The sequence below is a fragment of the Rhinatrema bivittatum genome, chromosome 14 (assembly GCF_901001135.1).
Source record: "Rhinatrema bivittatum chromosome 14, aRhiBiv1.1, whole genome shotgun sequence".
In the NCBI taxonomy this organism is placed as follows: domain Eukaryota; kingdom Metazoa; phylum Chordata; class Amphibia; order Gymnophiona; family Rhinatrematidae; genus Rhinatrema; species Rhinatrema bivittatum.
The window spans coordinates 44,232,529-44,253,965 of NC_042628.1; the positions used below are offsets into that span (position 1 = coordinate 44,232,529).

At 41.6% G+C, this 21,437-nt stretch overlaps 1 protein-coding gene across 1 annotated transcript in view; it reads right to left on the bottom strand.

The window, feature by feature from the left end:
* The window catches only part of CREBBP (CREB binding protein), a 918,877-nt gene that overhangs the window by 380,993 nt on the left and 516,447 nt on the right, over positions 1-21,437 (bottom strand). The window contains exon 17 of the mRNA XM_029576620.1: positions 9,797-9,915. Coding sequence (XP_029432480.1) covers positions 9,797-9,915 — 119 coding nt within the window. The remainder of the gene's footprint in view (positions 1-9,796; positions 9,916-21,437) is intronic.

Below are 21,437 nucleotides of genomic sequence, written 5' to 3' on the forward strand. Positions count from 1 at the left end.
AGATTTCTCACTTCCATGCTTTTTCTCTCTCTCTCACACACACACACACATCGCTGACTGTCTCACACTCTCACATACACATCAGTCATCTCCTTGAGCAGTCACTTTCATTGTCTCTCACATATACACATACATCAGCTCTCTGACCAGTTTCTCTCAATCACACACATACTCTCAATCAAATACATTCTCTCACTCACACACAGGCTCTCAATCACACACAGGCTCTCAATCACACACACATTCTCTCACTTACAAACTGGCTGGCTGGCTGCTTCTCTCTCTTTCTCTCACTCACTTCCTCTCTCTCTCCCCCACCCCCCAGCACAAATGGTAGCTGCAGCAGCCTCCTCCTCCAGCCCCCACAGGCCAAGAAGGAAGAATTCCATCGACAGCGGGAGGCTCATGCTGCTGTCTCCTTTCTCGAATACCGGCTGCTTTGATTGCTCGGGGGCCGATGCTGCAGCGGCCGCTGCTACTTTATCACGCGGCACGGCTCTTTCTTCTTCCCGCACACCGCGTATCACTTCCTGTTCCGTGTCGGGGGGGGGGGGGGTGCAGGCGCGGGAAGAAGAAAAGGCCAGCCGCGGGTGCCACAGCTTCTTTTAGCACTGCTGCCGTTCCCACTGGCCTTGAATGTGCTGATAGCCCGGCGGCAACGGCAGCAGGGAAGAAAGAGCAGCGGGAGAGACCGGGAGCAAGCGACACACCAGCCGGTGCTTGGTGATACACTGGTGTGTCGCGACACACCGGTTGAGAACCGCTGCCTTAGACCAATGGTACTGGCGATAATTGCTCAGGGTTACCATCTGAACTTTCTCTCCAAGCCACCAGACTCTCCACCTCTACCGACGTGGAGAACATCCGATCACTCCATCCTTCTGGATCAAGAGGTCTCCCTCCTTCTCCAGTCCAAGGTAATAGAACCCGTACCCTACTCTCAGCACGGCCTAGGGTTCTATTCCCAGTACTTTCTAATCCCCAAAAAATCGGGAGGTGTTCGTCCTATCCTGGACCTACGGGCCCTCAACAAGTACCTCCAGCGAGAGAAGTTCAAGATGGTAACCTTAGGCTCGCTTCTTCCTCTTCTACAAAGAGGAGACTGGCTCTGCTCTCTGGACCTCCAAGACGCATACACTCATATTGTGATAACCCCATCTCATCGCAAATACCTGAGGTTTCTAGTAGGCCCCAAGCACTATCAATATCGAGTGCTTCCATTCGGCCTAGCAACTGCGCCACGAGTCTTCACAAAATGCCTCATAGTAGTTGCAGCCTTCCTCAGGACCCAAGGTGTTCACGTCTACCCCTATCTAGACGACTGGTTAATCAGGGCTCCCACTCAGCAAGCTGCTCTGTCGTCCCTCAATCTAACTTTACACACTCTAATTTCATTAGGATTTCTCGTCAACTACGACAAATCCTACTTAGTCCCATCTCAAACCTTGTCGTTCATTGGGGCAGACTTGGACACCTTGCAGGCAAAGGCTTTTCTGCCTCGACAGCGAGCTCTCACTCTCATGTCTCTTGCTCAGCAGCTGCAGTCTCAGCACTCCGCGACTGCACGCCACTTTCTCATCCTCCTGGGACACATGGCATCCTCAGTTCACATCACACTATTGGCCTATTTGGCCATGAGAGTCATGCAGTGGACTCTAAGGTCTCAATAGACTCAAAGCATTCAACCCCTGTCGACCATTGTCTACGTAACAGACTCATTCCGTCAGTCTGTTGCCTGGTGGAAAAATCAGAACAATCTCCTCCAAGGCTTGCCCTTTCAGGCTCCAGACCCTCAAATAACTCTCACCACCAATGCCTCCAACCTCGGCTGGGGAGCCCATGTGACCAATCTGCAGACACAAGGATCTTGGTCTCTAGAGGAAGCCAATCACCAAATACATTTCCTGGCGATTCGAGCAATAAGATATGCTCTCAGGGCATTTCAGGATCGCCTCTCAAATCAAATTATCCTAATCCAGAAGGACAACTAGGTGGCCATGTGGTACATCAACAAACAGGGAGGCACGGGCTCCTTCCTTCTGTGTCAGGAAGCTGTACAGATATGGGCGGAAGCTCTCTCCCATTCGATGTTCCTCAGGGCCACCTGGTTGCCGGGAGTGGACAATGTGTTGGCAGACAAGCTGAGTCGCATCTTTCAACCACACGAGTGGTCTCTCAACCCCTCAGTAGCGAACTCCATCTTCCAACAATGGGGATATCCTCAGATAGACCTCTTTGCGTCTCCTCAAAACCGCAAAGTAGAGAACTTTTGCTCTCTCATTCGCAACAAACACTCTCAGCCCAGGGATGCATTCTCCCTCTCATGGACAACCGGTCTGCTCTATGCATTCCCTCCACTTCCTCTTCTCTCGAAGACTGTCATGAAGTTACATCAGGACAAGGGAACCATGATCCTGATAGCACCTCACTGGCCACGCCAAGTGTGGTTTCCAATACTGCAGGATCTCTCCATTCGCAGACGCATTCCCTTAGGAAAGGACCCGCTTCTGATCACTCAAAACAACGGGTGCCTCCACCATCCCAATCTTCAAGCCTAGTCCCTGATGGCATGGATGTTGAAAGGTTAATCCTTCATCCACTTAACCTTTCTGAACCAGTTTCCCGTGTCTTGATTGCTTCACGGAAGCCTTCCACGAGAAAAGCTTACTCTTACAAATGGAAAAGGTTCACGTCATGGTGCTCTTCTAAGTCCCTTGACCCCTTTTCCTGTCCAATCACGAAGTTTTTGGAATATCTCTGGCATTTATCAGAGTCAGGTCTAAAGACTTCTTCCATCAGAATGCATGTCAGTGCGGTAGCCGCCTTCCATAAAGGTATTGGGGATGTTCCTATATCAGTACAACCCCTTGTAATACGTTTTTTGAAGGGCTTGCTTCACCTCAAGCCCCCACTGCATCCTCTGGGCCCCTTCTTGGGACCTTAACCTGGTTTTGGGTCGGCTCATGAAACCACCATTCAAGCCTCTTCACTCTCGTGAACTTCAATATCTCACATGGAAAGTGATTTTCCTTTTGGCAATCACTTCAGCTCGCAGAGTTAGTAAATTACAGGCCCTAGTTACCTATCCGCCTTACACTAAACTTCTGCAGGACCAGGCAGTACTCCACACTCACCCTAAATTCTTACCTAATGTAGTTTCGGATTTTCATCTCAATCAATCCATCATACTGCCTACCTTTTTCCCCAGTCCCCATTCCAATCCAGGAGAGCAGGCACTGCATACCCTTGACTGTAAACGGGCTCTAGCATTCTACCTAGACCGTACAGCTGCCCACAGGAAAAGAACTCAATTGTTCGTCTCTTTCCACCCTAACAAATTAGGGCAGCCTGTGGGTAAGCAGACTCTCTCCTCCTGGTTGGCGGACTCCATATCCTTTTGCTATCAGCAAGCAGGCATTCCATTTCAAGACCATATTAAGGCACACTCTGTGAGGGCTATGGTGACTTCAGTAGCACACCTACGCTCGGTGCCGCTTCCTGACATTTGCAGGGCTGCCACCTGGAGTTCTTCTCCACACCTTTGTAGCCCACTATTGCTTGGACAAAGCCGGAAGACAAGATACCATCTTCGGCCAGTCTGTCCTTCATAACCTGTTTACAACGTGACGTACCAACACCCTTCCGCCTGCCCGGTGTGGTTCAGGATGCCCTCTACCAAATTCCACCCCAGTTGTTATACCTGTTGCACGCCTTTGGGTACATTTGGTACATATTCGGACATCCTCAGCTCGGTACTCACCCATATGTGAGGACTACCATCCTGCTTGTCCTGTGAAAAAGCAAATGTTGCTTACCTGTAACAGGTGTTCTCACAGGACAGCAGGATGTTAGTCCTCACGAAACCCGCCCGCCGCCCTGCGGTGTTGGGTTTGTAAAGTTTTCTTATTTTATTTTTCGGCACTGCCTATAGCTTTCAAACAAGACTGAAGGGGGACCCCTGCTGGCTGCAGGGTTAGTGCCATGCTGGGCATGCCCAGTAGGGGCAGTCAAAGTTCTAGAAACTTTTTGACAGAAGTGTTCCGTGATTGGGCTCCATCCTGTGATGTCACCCATATGTGAGGACTAACATCCTGCTGTCCTGTGAGAACACCTGTTACAGGTAAGCAACATTTGCTTTTCAGGTCTATCGTTTTTCTCCTAGTAGCCATCACTAGAGACAAATCGTTTTTCTCCTAGTAGCCATCACTAGAGACAAAGACTTTTAGGGAGCAATGGCACCAACTAAATCAGCTTAAAAACACGCTGAAGTGATGATTTTAAGAGCTGAAGGAAGGGAGCTTTTGATTAAGCGTCCATCTTGAATCACAGCTACACATGGTGGCGGTGAAGGTGTTAGTGGTTCTTCCACAGGGCCCTGTGGAGGTTCGATGGTCGGCACATCGAGAGGAGGTGAACGCCTCGCGTCGAAGGCCTCGGTATTTCCTGAAGGCGAGGCCATTTTGCGGTCGATTTCTGTGGGGAGAGAAGCGCCTCTGGGATGGATAGATGGTGATGCCGATGACTATGCTTCGGTCGATATTCCGCCGCTGACCTCGTCGATGTCACGGATGGGGTCGGTGATGAACGATCCCCCGAGCCTTCTGGACAATGTTTTTTTTTTTAGGATTAGACGTTTTGAAACTCCGGCCGGAGATGATTGAGTGGACGTCGATGGGGAAGCAAAAGTTGTAGATGGAATAAGTGTTCCATCTTTTCTTGTCAAGCCTTTCGACCCTTCATGGTCATTTCAGCACACTTTGGACAAGAAGTTACATCGTGTGTTTGACTTAAACAAAGAACACACTCAAGGTGTGGATCTGTAATGGACATAGTCCGATTACAATTGGGACATTTTTTGAATCCTTTGCCATATTTTCCTCGACAGCCGTCGATGAAAATGAGAAGAAAAATATTTTTACTCAAAAGGGTGAGAATGAGAGAAAGTTTACTCACCGGCCGGTGGTAACAGGAGAGACCCCGTTATGGGAGAGAAATAATCACTTTTAAATCTGATTTTTAGTCAGAAAGTATGTGAGAAAACTCACACAGGCTCCTACTCCATGATGCCAAAAGCAGCACGGAAAAACGAAGACTGAAGGGAGACCCCTGTGGCTGAGAATATCATGGCATGCTCAGTGGGCTCAGAGTGCCAGTCAAAAGTTTCTAGAAACTTTGACAGAAAGTTTTCCGCAATAGGGCTCCATCAATGATGTCACCCATATGTGAGGACTAGCATCCTGCTTGTCCTGGGAAAATGCCTTTTTATAGATAGGGATGGTACTGTTTGACTGCTGGCAGTTGGTGCTGTTTTGGTATGGGAGGTTTATTATATTGTAATTTCAATTCAGTTTACTCATGGCTTTCTAAGGGCCAAGCCCACACCCAACATTACAATAGGCCTACTACAATATGGATTCGAAGTGATTGCTGTGGTGCCAACCAGAAAGCCATACAGAAAAAGGAAACAGTGAATGTATGTATAATATACATGTGGTGATACTTTTACACCTCTGCCCATTTTCCATGTAAAGTCTGTTAGTAAGAAAGGACCTAGGATGGAGCTGCGGGAAGGGGAGGATGGAGAAAAGAACCTAAGATTTTCTATGTAGATCTAAAGAACTACAATTTAAATGAAACCAAAGAAAGCTAAACAATTTTGGTACTCTTCATTTGCAAAGCAATACAATATACACAATCTTTCCAGATTTATCCCAAACACACCACCAGAAAAATTTCATTCTTTGACTTTCAATCTCACTTATTGGGACAGTAAATACAACTCCTTGGGTAAGGAGTGTGGTAAGGAGGGAGAAGGAAAGTTAGCTGATTATGTCCAGGGGAGCGGGAAAGGAATGTGATAATGCTTTGGGTGTGGGAAGGGGAAAGGAAGGGAAGGTGATGTGCATTTACTGAATCCCCTACTTTGAATGTCATCGCATCCCACTAAAACAGATTCAAGTTTGGTTGGTCATGTTTAACAAGATGCCTAAATTAGAATAGTACAGCAGAATACTTAGGAGGGGGAGGAGGTGGCATTCCACTGGAAACAAGGCTACTCTTCAGTGTAGAGAAAATGGGACATGATGACTGGTTTCAGGGGAGAAGTGTCAAGGGTTTAGGGAGGAGGAAATTAAAAGAGCAGATACTTAGGAAAATAAATAAGTATAGTTATACAAAGGGGAGCTATAGAAGGACTGGGAGAGGCCCTAAGCCAGAAGGCCTGACTCATTGGTTGGAGAAGGTTGTTCCACTTTAGGAGTCACCATTCAGGAAAAGGATCTAGGTGTCATCATTGATATGTTGAAATCTTCTACTCCATGTGCAGCAGCAGAAGCCAAGAAAGTAAATAGAATACTAGGAATTATTAAGAATGGCAAGGATAATAAAACAGAGAATATCATAATGCCTCTATATTGCTCCATGGTGTGCCCTCATCTTGAGTATTGTGTGCAATTCTGGACATCACATCTTATTTATTTATTTATTTATTTTTAGTTTTTCTATACCAGCATTCGCGATAAATATCGCATCATGTCGGTTTACAATTAACAAGTGGATAGGGAACAAGAGGCAAAAAATAACATTGATCTTAGTAATAATAATAATAATAATAGTAGTAAAAAACATATTAAACAAGAGAAGGCTAAGGAATGCAGTTACAATAAAACAAGGGAGTAATATAACTTGGATCATAGAAAAGAAGCAGGGGTTTAAATAGAGAGAACATTCATGCCAGTCAATGTGCTTATAGCATTGATGAGTTGCCCTTATGAGGTACTATATCTTACTATATCTTGCTATATCTTAAAAAAGATATAGCAGAATCACAAAAGGTTCGGGAAGGGCAAGCAAAACGATAACAGGTATGGAACGATTCCCTTATGAAGAAAGGCTAATGACATTGGTACTCTTCAGCCTAGAGAAGAGACAGCTGAGGGGAGCTATGATAGAGGTCTATAAAATAATGATTGGAGTAGAACAGGTAAACAAAAATTGGTATACTCTTTCAAAGAGTATAAAGACTAGGGAACACACAATGAAGTTACTAGGTGATACATTTAAAACTAATAGAGACATTTTTTTTCCTCAACAAGTAATTAAGCTCTGGAAATCATTCAAGCACAAGCCCAATCTCCTTGACTGCAGAAGGTCCCCTAGATGCTACAAACATTTATTACTGTTTTCATTAGTTATACTTTATGCAGGTTATAGTCCAGGAATACAAAAAAAAAAAAAAAAAGCACAAGATCCATTTTTTGAAGACAAGATCTTTACTTGCAGTTTTGCAGTTTATAAATTGATTTGAAGGAAGATAAAGATGGACCTGCAGCTCCTTACCATGCAGTATGCTTGAATAAAATGTCATTTACTAAGAAGGGAAGGACACCTACAGAAATATATCCTTGGTGCATCTTCATAGCCTTACACAGTTGGGCAGGAATTTCCATCACAGCAGGGACTTACTGGAAAGCTTCAATCATTTTCTATTTTTTTAAAGCTTTATTAAATACAGTTCCTACCTCTACAGCTGAACTATTAAAGGTTCTTCCCTATCTAAGACTACCAGAAAAGAGAAAGGTTCATACATAACAGGAAACAGGAGGGGCTTACATAATATATCATAGAGTTAAAGACTTCCAGATTTTGCTCGTCTTCCCATCAGTACTGACTGTTGGGAAGTGAAATAGAAGTGCCTGTTCACAACATACAAAAAATTCTAACATTTCTAAAAAAAAGGACCACTTTTTTAAATGTTATAATATCTATCTAGTGTAAACAAACCTTTTTTTTTTTTTTTTAACTGAAAATAATTCTTTTTACCATTGAGAGTCTTCAGCACATAAGAAATTGCCATACTGGATCAGACTGAGGGTCCATGGGGGGGACGTGACGTCATGTTGCGGGATGGCAGCTTAATCCGAGAGCTCCCACTGACTCCCAACTAATCTGCAGCCATCCGTGTTCTATTCACCCGAACAAAGCAAATTTTGATACGGAGGGTTTGCTTTATCGCAAAGACATGACGAGCAAAAAGAAAAACCTTGACCTCCAGCGCTTCTCATTTCAGAAGGAAGGCCATAAAGATCAGGCCAGCATAACTGAGTACAGGCGATGAGCAAGATGGTGCCGATTCGCGTGCTGAAACTCCCGAGCCTTATATCCCGTCCTCCGTGCATTCTGATGCACCCCCCTTTCAGAGCATCCGACCCGGGAGGAATTCAGGGACTGGTTTGCCGGTATAAGAGCAGACATTAAAACGTATCGGCAGGAACTTTTAGCGCACGTGGAGGAAATCGAGCGACCTCACAAACATAGGGCATCGGGTAGATGATGTGGACGTGCGTCTGGATGGTCAGGCGGAACAAATTACTGCCAACAGAATTACATGCGATACCCTCCGATCTGAAAATGCCCAACTTACTGCCCAACTTACTGCCAAACTTGCTGATTTAGAAAATAGAGCTCGTAGGAGCAACCTTCGCTTTTGGGGGTTTCCCGAGACGCAGGCACCAGAAGACTGCCACGAGCTGGTCCGCACTTTTTGCCTATGCTCTAGGAGTCACATAAAACCGATGGGTATGTTCCTCCAGAAATTCACTTCGACAGAGCACATAGGGCTTTGCGATCTCCACAGCCATCTCGACCGCGTGACATCATTGTTTGTTTTTCAGACTTTAAAATTAAAGAGCAGATAGCCAATGCTGCGCGAGAGAAAAATACATGGTCCTGGAACAACAATATTGCAGTATTTCCGGACCTTTCCCTGGCGACTCTGCAGAATAGGCAGTCATTTCGAGACTGAGGGTCCATCAAGCCCAGCATCCTTTTCCAATAGTGGCCAGTCCAGGTTACAAGTACCCAAACATTGAATAGATCCCATGCTACTAATGCCAGTAATAGCAGTGGCTATTTCCTAAGTCACCTTGATTAATAGCAGTTTATGGACTTCTCCTTCAGGAACTTATCCAAATTATTTTTAAACCCAGCTACACTAACTGCACTAACCACATCCTCTGGCAACAAATTCCAGAGCTTAATTGTGCGTTGAGTGAAAAAGAAATTTCTCCGATTTGTTTTAAGTATACTACTTGTTAACTTCATACCTGTTCTAGTCCTCGAATGATTTTATAGACCTCTATCATATCTCCCCCTCAGTCATCTCCAAGCTGAACAGTCTCAACCTCTTTAGCCTTTCCTCACAGGGGAGCCATTCCATCCCCTTTATCATTTTGGTTGCTCTTCTCTGTACCTTCTCCAGTGCAACGACATCTTTTTTGAGATACTGTTACCAGGATACAGAGGCATTATGACATTCTCCGTTTTATTCACCATTCCCTTCCTAATAATTCCTAACATTCTGTTTGCTTTTTTTGACTGCACAGCACACTGAGCCGACAATTTCAATGTATTATCCACTATGATGCCTAGAACTTTATCCTGGGTGGTAACTCCTAATATGGAAACTAACATCGTGTAACTACAGCATGGGTTATTTTTCTCCCTATATGCATCACCTTGCACTTGTCTACATTAAATTTCAACTGCCATTTGGACACCCAATCTTTCAGTCTTACAAGGTCCTCCTGCAATTTATTACAATCCGCATGTGATTTAAGTACTCTGAATAACTAATATGAGCAGTGTTAATCTCTCTACTTGTTCAAATTTTATAGGGAATGTATTTTTTTTTTTTTTTTTAAAGACAGATATGCTTAACAAATGTGCCTAACAAAACTTGCTAGAAGATGTAGCAATTCTTAAATACAGATTTTGTTTTATTGCTATTACTACTTACGGGAATTCCCAAGAGCTGGGGATCTACAGGTTGTCTGAAAGGTAAGGATTCCGGATCCTGCCGGTACAATGCTTCCAGAGTAGGCATAAGAGACTGGCGCAGCTCTTCAGGTTTAAAAACTTCAATGAAAAGAAATGACAATTAACACATATGCAATTAAAAGAAAAACTTCCAATGAGCTACTTTTACCAAAACCATTTTATGTTACTTATTTTCTGAAATACTTTGTTCATTTCAAGGACCTAAAAGAAAATTTGTTTTAATTATGTCTTATATTTTAAAACTATAAGCATATTATTACAAATGGGGCAAATAATGATCTTGAACTGTGAACCAAAACTCTACCCATAAACTAAATATTTTCTATTGGTCAGGATTTGTTGGATCACAATTCTTAAGATTACATTATTGCAATTTGCTCCTTGGACTAGCACGAATACTGCAGAGCCAGGTCCAGAAGGAGCTCTGGTGAGACCTACTGCTGCAATGGCTGGGCTATGTAAGTTGGGGAGTGAAATATAATAAGGAAAACATCCACAGGTACTTGCAAATAAAGGATCATAGAGCCAGATCTCAGTCACTGGTCCAATCGAGATGAAAGCCTAAAGAAGCAGGAGGAAACTGCCCCCGAATACCCTCTTCCTCCATAACAAAAAAACACAAACCACACAAACCTGAAATGGGAAATTACTACTTACCTGAATTTCCTTTTCTTTAGGACAGTTAGATGAATCCAGAACAAGTGGGTTATGCACTTCTACCAGCAGATGGAGATGGAGCAAACTGACATCACAGTATATATACCCCCTACAGTGACATCTGCCAGTATTTTCTTCAAAAGCAACTGTGGACAGACTAGCAAAAAACTTGATTAAAAACAGATAACTATTGCAATACTCAGCCAACAGGCATCATTGAGCTCAGACAAGAATGTAATAACATTAGTCTAGGGACTGGAGTAACACTTACCGGTAATCCCTGTAACACGTAGGCACACAAGAGAATCGTTATGCAATCACTCAGCAGCCAAGAGAGGGAAGATGGATTCATATTACTGTCCTAAAGAAAAGGAAATTATCAGGTAAGTAGTAATTTCTCATTTCTTAGCGTCCAGTCAGCTGAATCCAGAACAATTGGGATGTACATAAGCTATTCCCGAATAGGGCAGGAGGCTGCCTGTGTTCCGGTCAAAACTGCATGTGCAAAGGCCACGTCCTCCCGGGGCTGAACATCCAGACGATAATACCTAGAAAAGGCGTGCAAGGAGGACCACATCGTAGCTCGGCAAATGTCGACGGGAGACGACTGTCTAACTTCTGCCCATGACACTGGCTGAACCCTAATGGAATGAGCCCTAATCTGACTAGGTAACAGCTTCTCAGCATCCATGTATGAGCCGTGACTACCTCCTTAATCCAGTGAGCTATTGTAGCCCGCAAGGCCAGCTCTCCTAGTCTAGTACCACCATGAAGGACAAACAGGTGATCCAACTTCCGCAAAGGTTCTATAACCTCCAGATTCCTGACAATGTCTCTTGACATGCAAGGGTCACAACAGACAATAGTCCTCTACATCTCTCTCTCTGTCCAGAGACGGCAAGGAGTTGGACTGATTTCAAGTGAAACTCAGATACCACCTTCGATAAAAAGGAACAATACACAACCATACCAGCCCTGCTACTGCTTCAAATACTTGCTTAAGGATAGACAATCTTTTTATCATGAGCATCCTTAAAGGCCGCTCCTCCTTCCTCGGGAATAGTGGTCCTCTTTGAGAGTGCACACACAAGTGCATCTACCTTCGGAAAATGTAAGCGCTCTCTTACCACTGGATCCAGAGGGTACAAGCCTTCCAAAACCCAATCCCGTTTGAAATTAGCCTCTGGGTGCCCCCAGATGGAGGCCATTCAAGATCAAACAATTCTTGAATGGCCTCCATCACTGGGGAAAAAAAAAAAGGCTTTACGCAAGGAAACCAAAATGGGATTGCTCTTCAGCTCAGACCCGGAATCTGCCCCAGGGACCCCGAGCATTTCCAAAGTCTGAGAGATCAGAGCTGGTAGTTCATCTCTATTTGATTTGATTTTTATATTCTGCTTTTCAGCAGATTACATTCAGGTACTGTAGTTATTTCCCTGTCCCCAGAGGGCTCACAATCTAATTTGGACCTTTATGAAAGAACCATAATATAGGTCTATATGGTTCTAATCCTGGAGGAATTTCACCATCCTCAAGAGAGTCAGGATTGGCAGCATCATCATTACCATCATCTGGGTTATTCATGAAGTCCCGCTGCTGCACTAGGAGTACTCCAGCGCTTAACAGAAGGTCAAGGCAAGTTTCCTACCTGTACCTCTGCTATGGGAGCACAGAACAGGGTTGAAGACAGTGCCTGAAGAAAAGACTGCAACCCCTGCAAACCAGGAGGCTGCAAACTAGGAGGCACCTGAGGCGTATTCACTGAGCTACCGTCCCCCTGCCGAGGAACCAGTTAGGGGAGGTCCAAATTCAGGTGCCCCACCCGAGTTGACTTTACCCAGACCTACATCTGGCTGGGAAGAACCAGGTTTAGTGAAACCAGAGGAAGATAATTCTCCCTGTGCCTCCAAACAGCGCTGGCACAAGTTAGCGGGCACTCCTGGCTGAGATGTCCTAATATGACAGGCCGTGCAAAGAAAGAGGCACTTAGGCTTCTTAGAAATATGTGCCACTATGGCCGACAATGCGCTGAGTAGCAGCCGGAGGCGTGCATCTAGCTGTTTTCTTTTTGTTTTTATATATATACTTCCACCTTAAGCGCCCAAAAATTAGGTGTCCAACACTTAGACGACTCAACAGGCTTGGACTCAACAGGCTTGGACATTATTTAAAAATACAATCCTAGAGGCGCAGTCCATATACAAGAGAATAAATGCAATGAAATAGCACACTATTTCTCAGATAAAATCACTAGCCTTAAACAAAACAGGAAATTAAGATGCACAAAAGAGATGTGACACCATGGTCCACATTTGATGAGGTACCCAAGATCGAAGTAGAATCCATGATAAAAAATTTGAACCCCGCCCCACATAAAATAGACACCATTCCCACCATGGACATAAAAAAACTAGCTGATATAACCTCCTACACTATAGCAAAAATAATTAACCTATCACTGAGTAAAGGCCTAATGCCAGACTCTCTTAAAGGTGCAATAATTAAACCAATATTGAAGAAAAAAAAACAGTGCCCCAAATGTCTTAAGTAACTATAGACCTATTTCAAACCTACCCATGCTTGCTAAATTAATAGAAAAAAACGGTACAAAAGCAACTAGCTGAACATCTAGACAACAGCAAACTTTACCCCTCACAACACGGCTTCAGGAAACACTATAGCACGGAAACATTACTAATCTCTCTAACAGATAATGTACTACGTGGGTTTGACAGTGGAAAACACTACATTATGATATTACTAGACCTGTCAGCGGCATTTGACACTGTAAACCATAATATACTACTAAAAAGGCTAGAAGAAATAGGACTACAAAACAAAACAATTGATTGGTTCTGATCCTACCTAAATCATAGATTTGTTCAGGTACAGATAAAAAATACAAAATCAGACAAAATCAAACTAAAGACTGGTGTCCCCCAGGGTTCAGCACTTTCGGCGACTCTATTTAATATTTACATGCTGCCTCTATGCCACCTCTTGGCAGGACTAGGTATCATACATTACATATACGCTGATGACATTCAGCTAATTCTACCAGTAGAGGAAACAATTGAAAAAAAACATTAAACTTAGCAATGTTGTACTTAGATATAATTAAACAACTATTAAGCCAAATGGAACTGGTATTCAATATTGAAAAAACAGAATTCATACACCTTGAACGTAAAACTATTGAATTAATCCAGAATCCCAAACTTAAAAATGATCAGATAGTGGAACTGAAAAAGCTCGAAACCTAGGAGTAATTGACAATGAACTGAACCTAAAGCAACACATATCATTGAAAGTTAGAGAAGGCTACGACAAACTAATGGTCCTTAGAAGGCTAAAACCCCTATTAACCCAAGCTCACTTTCGAAACGTTCTCCAAGCACTTATATTCGCTAGCACAGACTATTGTAACACACTTTTCCTGGGATTACCATATACAACATTAAGACAACTACAAATCTTACAGAACTCTGCAGCCAGAATACTAACTGGAAAAAGTAGAAGGGATCACATCACTCAAACACTCGCCGAATTACACTGGCTGCCAATTGAACAAAGAGTGCAATTTAAAACACTATGCACAATTCACAAACTAATCAATGAAGAAAATACCGATTGGCTAAACACTGCACTATAACTACATGTCCCCCGGAGAAATCTCAGATCAGCCAATAAAGCTCTACTAACCATACCCTCTGTAAAGACAGCTAAACTGACCAAAGTGAGAGAGAGAGCACTATCCTTAGCCGGTCCAACATTATGGACCACAATGCCACTCGAAATAAGATTAATGAGAGACCTAAAACTCTTCAAAAAAATTTTAAAAACATGGCTCTTCAAAAACACTTTTCAAAAGGAGAGTGGAGAGTAAGTAATACTAATGAACGAGAAAAAGAACTCCTAAACACGGTTAAAAGTCACCAAACATGCGCTTTATTATTTTTTTCGCATACTTAAGTATTAATTTAAGAAAGTACAGTATATGTTTGATGAAATTTCCAATCTACATTCCATATAGCAATATTATTTGAATCATGTAACCGAACATTTATTGGCACCTACTAGATAATTTATAAACCAATCCAATCTTATTTATGTGCCTATCTGTAAACCGTTGTGATGGTATTTCACTAAACGACGGCATAGAAAAGCTTTCTAATACATACATAAATAATTAAATAAAATATGTATTCCACACATTAAGAAAGGTGGAAAGAAAGCAAAACGATTACAGTCATGGTTAAAAGGTGAGGTGAAAGAGGATAAAACATAAGCATTGACAAATTAAGTGTAAAACATTGATAAGACAGGCGAAGAGAGAATTTGAAATGAAGTTGGCCATAGAGGGAAAAACTCATAATAAAAACTTTAAAAAAATATATCCGAAGCAAGAAACCTGTGAGGGAATCTGTTCGACCATTAGATGACTGAGGGGTTAAAGGGGCTCTTAGGGAAGAAGATAAGCCCATTGCAGAAAGACTAAATGAATTCTTTGCTTCAGTGTTTACTAATGAGGATGTTGGGGAGATACCAGTTCCGGAGATGGTTTTCATGGTTGATGAGTCAGACGAACTGAACGAAATCAATGTGAACCTGGAAGATGTAGTAGGCCAGATTGATAAACTAAAGAGTAGCAAATCACTTGGACCGGATGGTATGCATCCTAGTACTGAAGGAACTCAAAAATGAAATTTCTGATCTATTAGTTAAAATTTGTAACCTATCATTAAAATCATCCATTGTACCTGAAGACTGGAGGCTGGCCAATGTAACCCCAATATTTAAAAAAGGTTCCAGGGGCGATCCGGGTAACTATAGACCAGTGAGCCTGACCTCAGTGCCAGGAAAAATAGTGGAAACTATTCTCAAGATCAAAATCATACAGCATATATAAAGACATGGTTTAATGGAACACAGTCAACATGGATTTACCCAAGGGAAGACTTGCCTAACAAATTTGCTTCATTTTTTTGAAGGGGTTAATAAACATGTGGATAAAGGTGAACCGGTAGATGTAGTGTATTTGGATTTTCAGAAGGCATTTGACAAAGTCTCTCATGAGAGGCTTCTACGAAAACTAAAAAAAAAATGGGATAGGAGGCGATGTCCTTTCGTGGATTACAATCTGGTTAAAAGAAAGGAAACAGAGAGTAGGATTAAATGGTCAATTTTCTCAGTGGAAAAGGGTAAACAGTGGAGTGCCTCAGGGATCTGTACTTGGACCAGTGCTTTTCAATATATATATATATATATATATATATATATATATATATATATATATATATATGATATGGAAAGGAATACGAGTGACTTTATCAAATTTGCGGATGATACAAAATTATTCAGAGTAGTTAAATCAAAAGCAGACTGTGATACATTACAGGAGGACCTTGCAAGACTGGAAGATTGGGCATCCAAATGGCAGATGAAATTTAATGTGGACAAGTGCAAGGTGTTGCATATAGGGAAAAATAACCCTTGCTGTAGTTACATGATGTTAGGTTCCATATTAGGAGCTACCACCCAGGAAAAAGATCTAGGCATCATAGTGGATAAAACTTTAAAATCGTCGGCTCAGTGTGCTGCAGCAAACAGAATGTTAGGAATTATTAGGAAGGGAATGGTTAATAAAACAGAAAATGTCATAATGCCTCTATATCGCTCCATGGTGAGACCACACCTTGAATACTGTGTACAATTCTGGACGCCGCATCTCAAAAAAAGATATAGTTGCGATGGAGAAGGTTCAGATAAGGGCAACCAAAATGATAAAGGGGATGGAACAGCTCCCCTATGAGGAAAGGCTGGAGGTTAGGGCTGTTCAGCTTGGAGAAGAGACGGCTGAGGGGGGATATGATAGAGGTCTTTAAGATCATGAGAGGTCTTGTATGAGTAGATGTGACTCGGTTATTTACACTTTCGAATAATAGGAGGACATGGGGGCATTCCATGAAGTTAGCAAGTAGCACATTTAAGACTAATCAGAGAAAATTCTTTTTCACTCAACGATCAATAAAGCTCTGGAATTTGTTACCAGAGGTTGTGGTTAGAGCAATTAGTGTAGCTGGGTTCAAAAAAGGTTTGGATAAGTTCTTGGAGGAGAAGTCCATTAACTGTTATTAATCAAGTTGACTTTGGGAATAGCCACTGCTATTAATTGCATCAGTGGCATGGGATCTTCTTAGTGTTTGGGTAATTGCCAGATTCTTGTGGCCTGGTTTGGCCTCTGTTGGAAACAGGATGCTGGGCTTGATGGGCCCTTGGTCTGACCCAGCATGGCAATTTCTTATGTTCTTAGGCACCTAATTAGGCGTCCCAAAGATAAGCACCCAAAAAAGCACACAGTACAACTTGTGCACAGAGGTAAGCATGCAGCCACTATGGTGCCACGTAACTTGGACACACAGACTATAATGCAGGTCTGTGCAGGCAAAAACTGGATGTACAGCTAGACACACACACTGAACAGACAATCCTGTAGAGGACAGCCTGAGAAAGCGCGATATGCCGTTGCAGTCTACCATGCAGTGTGCAGCAAAAAAGTCTTAGAGCGAGGCTTAGCCTAATGAGGCTGCTCAACCTGCCAAGATACCCACATCCCTCGACCTCCCACAGAGAGGGACAACCGTCAGAATGGCGCACTGAGCACAGACACAGGGGGAAGGAGGAAGCCCTATGCAACAAAAGCCTCCTTCTAATTCTCTATATATTAAAAAAAAAAAAAAAATTTCACTTATTGGAGCTCAGCCTTACCTGGCTGAGTACAGAGACCGTCTCTGGCTGAGGGGGGATAGGGAGAGGGCATGTGCCTTCACTGCTGTGCTTGGCTTCCTGCACCCACTGCCTTTCAGCTACTTAAGCAGTTAAGTCCAACCTAGCTGAAAACCAGCTACCGAACCAAGGCACTCATCTGAAGGACCACAGAAATCACCTCAGGAATTCTCAGCTGGGGGAGGGACCATTTGGTATCACCGCAGGAGAGCAGGGAGAATTTATTTCCTTAATTCCCCTTTCTCAAAATGAAGCAAACTTCAGTTGGGAGATGCATGTCCACCATTTGCTGGAGACTGAGAATACTGGCAGGCTGATGTCACTGCAGGGATATATATATATATATATATATATATATATATATATATATATATATATATATATATATATATATATATATATACACACACACTGTGATGTCAGTTTGCTCAGTCTCCATCTGCTGGTAGAGGTACATAACCCACTTGGTTCTAGATTCATCTGACTGGACATTAAGAAATTACCAATATAAAATTAAACAAACCAATGTCAAATAATTTAGAATTGGTTTTCTCCTTTCAATTGCTGTAATCTTATGAATACTTGTTCATAGACGTTAAGCATTCAAAAGGGAAAAACGTGATCTAGACGCTAAAAAAAAAAAATGAATCAAGGATGTGTGTTTACATAGTTACATGAAACAATAAGTGGAAAGTTGACTTAGAAAAATAGCCACTGCTATTACTAGCATCAGTAGCAAGGGATAGACAGTTTTTGGGTACTTGCCAGGTACTTATAGCCTGGATTGGCCACTGTTGGAAACAGGATGCTGGGCTTGATGGACCCTTGGTCTGACTCAGTATGGCATGTTCTTATGTTCCTAAGTGACGGAAAAGGCGAATATGATGACCAATAAGGACGACAAGGCGCGCCTGAAGTGTAAGGCTACGGTGCACATAGAACAGTAGCATTCACTCTTGACAAAAGTCAACCTAACAATGGAGCAAATACAAATTATTGAACACATACTTGGTCAGGGCATATATGGTAAGCTAAGAAGGAACACAACGACATAAATGAGAGCCACTAAATTTATTGTATCATAATACAAAAAATACAAAGTAATTTAAATACCCAAAACTACATATATATCCCCCATTCACTCCACATACACACACCTGTCCCTCATAAAACTTTAACAAATATATGTGTACGAAATACCAAAATACTAATAAATATTCCAAAAGACAATATACAAAGATCCTTTGCACTTAATTCACATTATACAAGATATAAAATATAAAATATTTGTCAATGCGAATTGAATCTAAGAAACAATTTGTGCCAACCCAAACTTTAATATTTATTTATTTATTTGATTTTTTTAATATACCGATATTCCTATAAAGAATATAGATCACACCGGTTTACAAAAGAACTGAACTTTCGCTATGAGGCGATACATTAAACAATGAAAATAGCCATTGAACATTTAAAACCATTGAACATTTGAAACAAATGGAATCAAGGCACAGCAGCAAACCGAGAACAAAAATAAATAAATGTGATTCACATAACGAACATTGTTTAAGATTGGAAAGTGTTCTTAAATAATATAAGGGAGGGCTTTCAATAACCCCACAAAGATATGACAGTTGCTTTAAATAACAAACATACCATATATAATATCTTTTATATGTATATGTCCCATTAGCTTTTTCATGTAAGACCTTTAACCTTGCAATGCCCCTTGTATTGAGTACACATTGGGCCATTTGAACTATCTGCTGGCATATTGGAGAAATTACTTATCTGATAATTTCGTTTTCCTTAGTGTAGACAGATGGACTCAGAACCAATGGGTATAGTGTACTCGTGCTAGCAGTTGGAGACGTCTCCAACTGCTAGCACGAGTACACTATACCCATTGGTTCTGAGTCCATCTGCTACACGCTACGAAAATTTCCACTTGTTCACCACCAACAATAACTGACAGCTTGTCTGTAATTCTTTTCCGTGTTGCTTCAAATGATTGGCTTCTTTTTTATATATCCCATCAGTTCTCGCCTATATCCCATGTACAAAGCGTATTAGAAATCTTTTTTGAAGTCGATGGAAGGTTGGGCTGTCTTTGTATAACGGTGAGTTGTGAAGTGGGCGTTGCTTTAAAACAAGCAGCAGTTACGTTGGAGGCATATCAGGAGGAGGGTGCGTTTTGTGTGTGAAAGTGATGGTATGGTTCTTATATGGTTACATATATATTCCTTCACAGATGGAGTTTCGTGTTCCCATCAGTGTCGGTGTGCATGGTTTCATTTAGGTGACATTCATTGAGGGGTGCCAAGTTAGTGAGCGACCATGGTCTTTCTCGGATTTTGATTTTTGTTAAAATGCATTTTTTTGAAGTCATTTTTAAAAAGAAATATTTATAGGTTGATGTGTCGTTGTGGCTGACTTTTTCAGTTGATTTCCCCTGATGAAGCCAAGGTACGGCGAAACAATGGTCCCTTATAGGGATATATGAAAAAATCAATGGGACATACTTGGGATAAATGCAAGAACTGATGGGATATATAAAAAAGTAGAAGCCAATCATTTGAAGCAACATGGAAAAGAATTACAGACAAGCTGTCAGTTATTGTTGGTGGTGAACAAGTGGAAATATATGCCAGCAGCCATTTGAACTCAATACAAGGGGCATTGTAAGGTTAGAGGTCTTACATGAAAAAGCTAATGGGACATATACATATAAAAGATAAGATATATATGGTATGTTTGTTATTTAAAGCAACTGTTAAATCTTTGTGGAGTTATTGAAAGCCCTCCCTTATTTTGAAGTTTGGGTTGGCACAAATTGTTGCTTAGATTCAATTCACATTGATAAATATTTTATATTTTATATCTTGTGTAATGTGAATTAAGTGCAAAGGATCTTTCTATATTGTCTTTTGGAATCTTTATTAGTATTTTGATATTTTATACACATATATTGTTTGTTAAAGTTTTTATGAGGGACAGGTGTGTGTATGTGGAGTGAATGGGGGATATGTATGTAGTTTTGGGTATTTAAATTACTTTGTATTTTTTGTATTATGATACAATAAAATTATTGGCTCTCATTTATGTTATTGTTTGGGATATAATATTTGAGAGTCATATGTAATGGAATGGAACAGCTGCCCTATGAGGAAAGACTAAAGAGGTTAGGACTTTTCAGCTTGGAGAAGAGATGGCTGAGGGGGGATATGATGGAGATGTTTAAAATTATGAGAGGTCTAGAACGGGTAGATGTGAATCGGTTATTTACTCTTTCGGATAATAGAAAGACTAGGGGGCACTCCATGAAGTTAGCATGGGGCACATTTAAAACTAATCGGAGAAAGTTCTTTTTTACTCAGTGCACAATTAAACGCTGGAATTTGTTGCCAGAGGATGTGGTTAGTGCAGTTAGTATAGCTGTGTTTAAAAAAGGATTGGGTAAGTTCTGGAAGAGAAGTCCATTACCTGCTATTAAGTTCACATAGAGAATAGCCACTGCCATTAGCAATGGTAACATGGAACGGACTTAGCTTTTGGGTACTTGCCAGGTTCTTATGACCTGGATTGGCCACTGTTGGAAACAGGATGCTGGGCTTGATAGACCCTTGGTCTGACCCAGTATGGCATTTTCTTATGTTCTTATGTAATTCTACCCATTTACAGTTTACCTTTCAAGCTAAGGAAATTACAAAAAAAGAACAAATAAGGAATATAAGGCTGATCTTTCCCATGATGAACATTAACTCTCCTATAATCTTGTCCTGCTTAATCTTTACACTCCTACTATTGAATATCCAGTCACTATCCAAAAAAATCCAAATAATAAATGATCTGTTAGAGGAGTTAAAGCCCACTATCTTCTACATTGCTGAAACCTAGTTGAACAACAAAGACAATGTACTATGTCGTCTTTCACTTCCTTAGACCTAAAATGTAAAGGTGGAGGGCTACTAATATGTAAAAAAGAACTTAAACTTATGCCTTACAAAATACAGATTAACCCACCCTATGAGGTGGCAATACTAAATCTATACTAAAATCACCACAACTGAATATAGAAATGGTTTATTGCCCCCCCCTGGAATACTTCAAAATGACTGCTCACCTTTGTTCGAACTATTCACCAAAGCATTTCCATC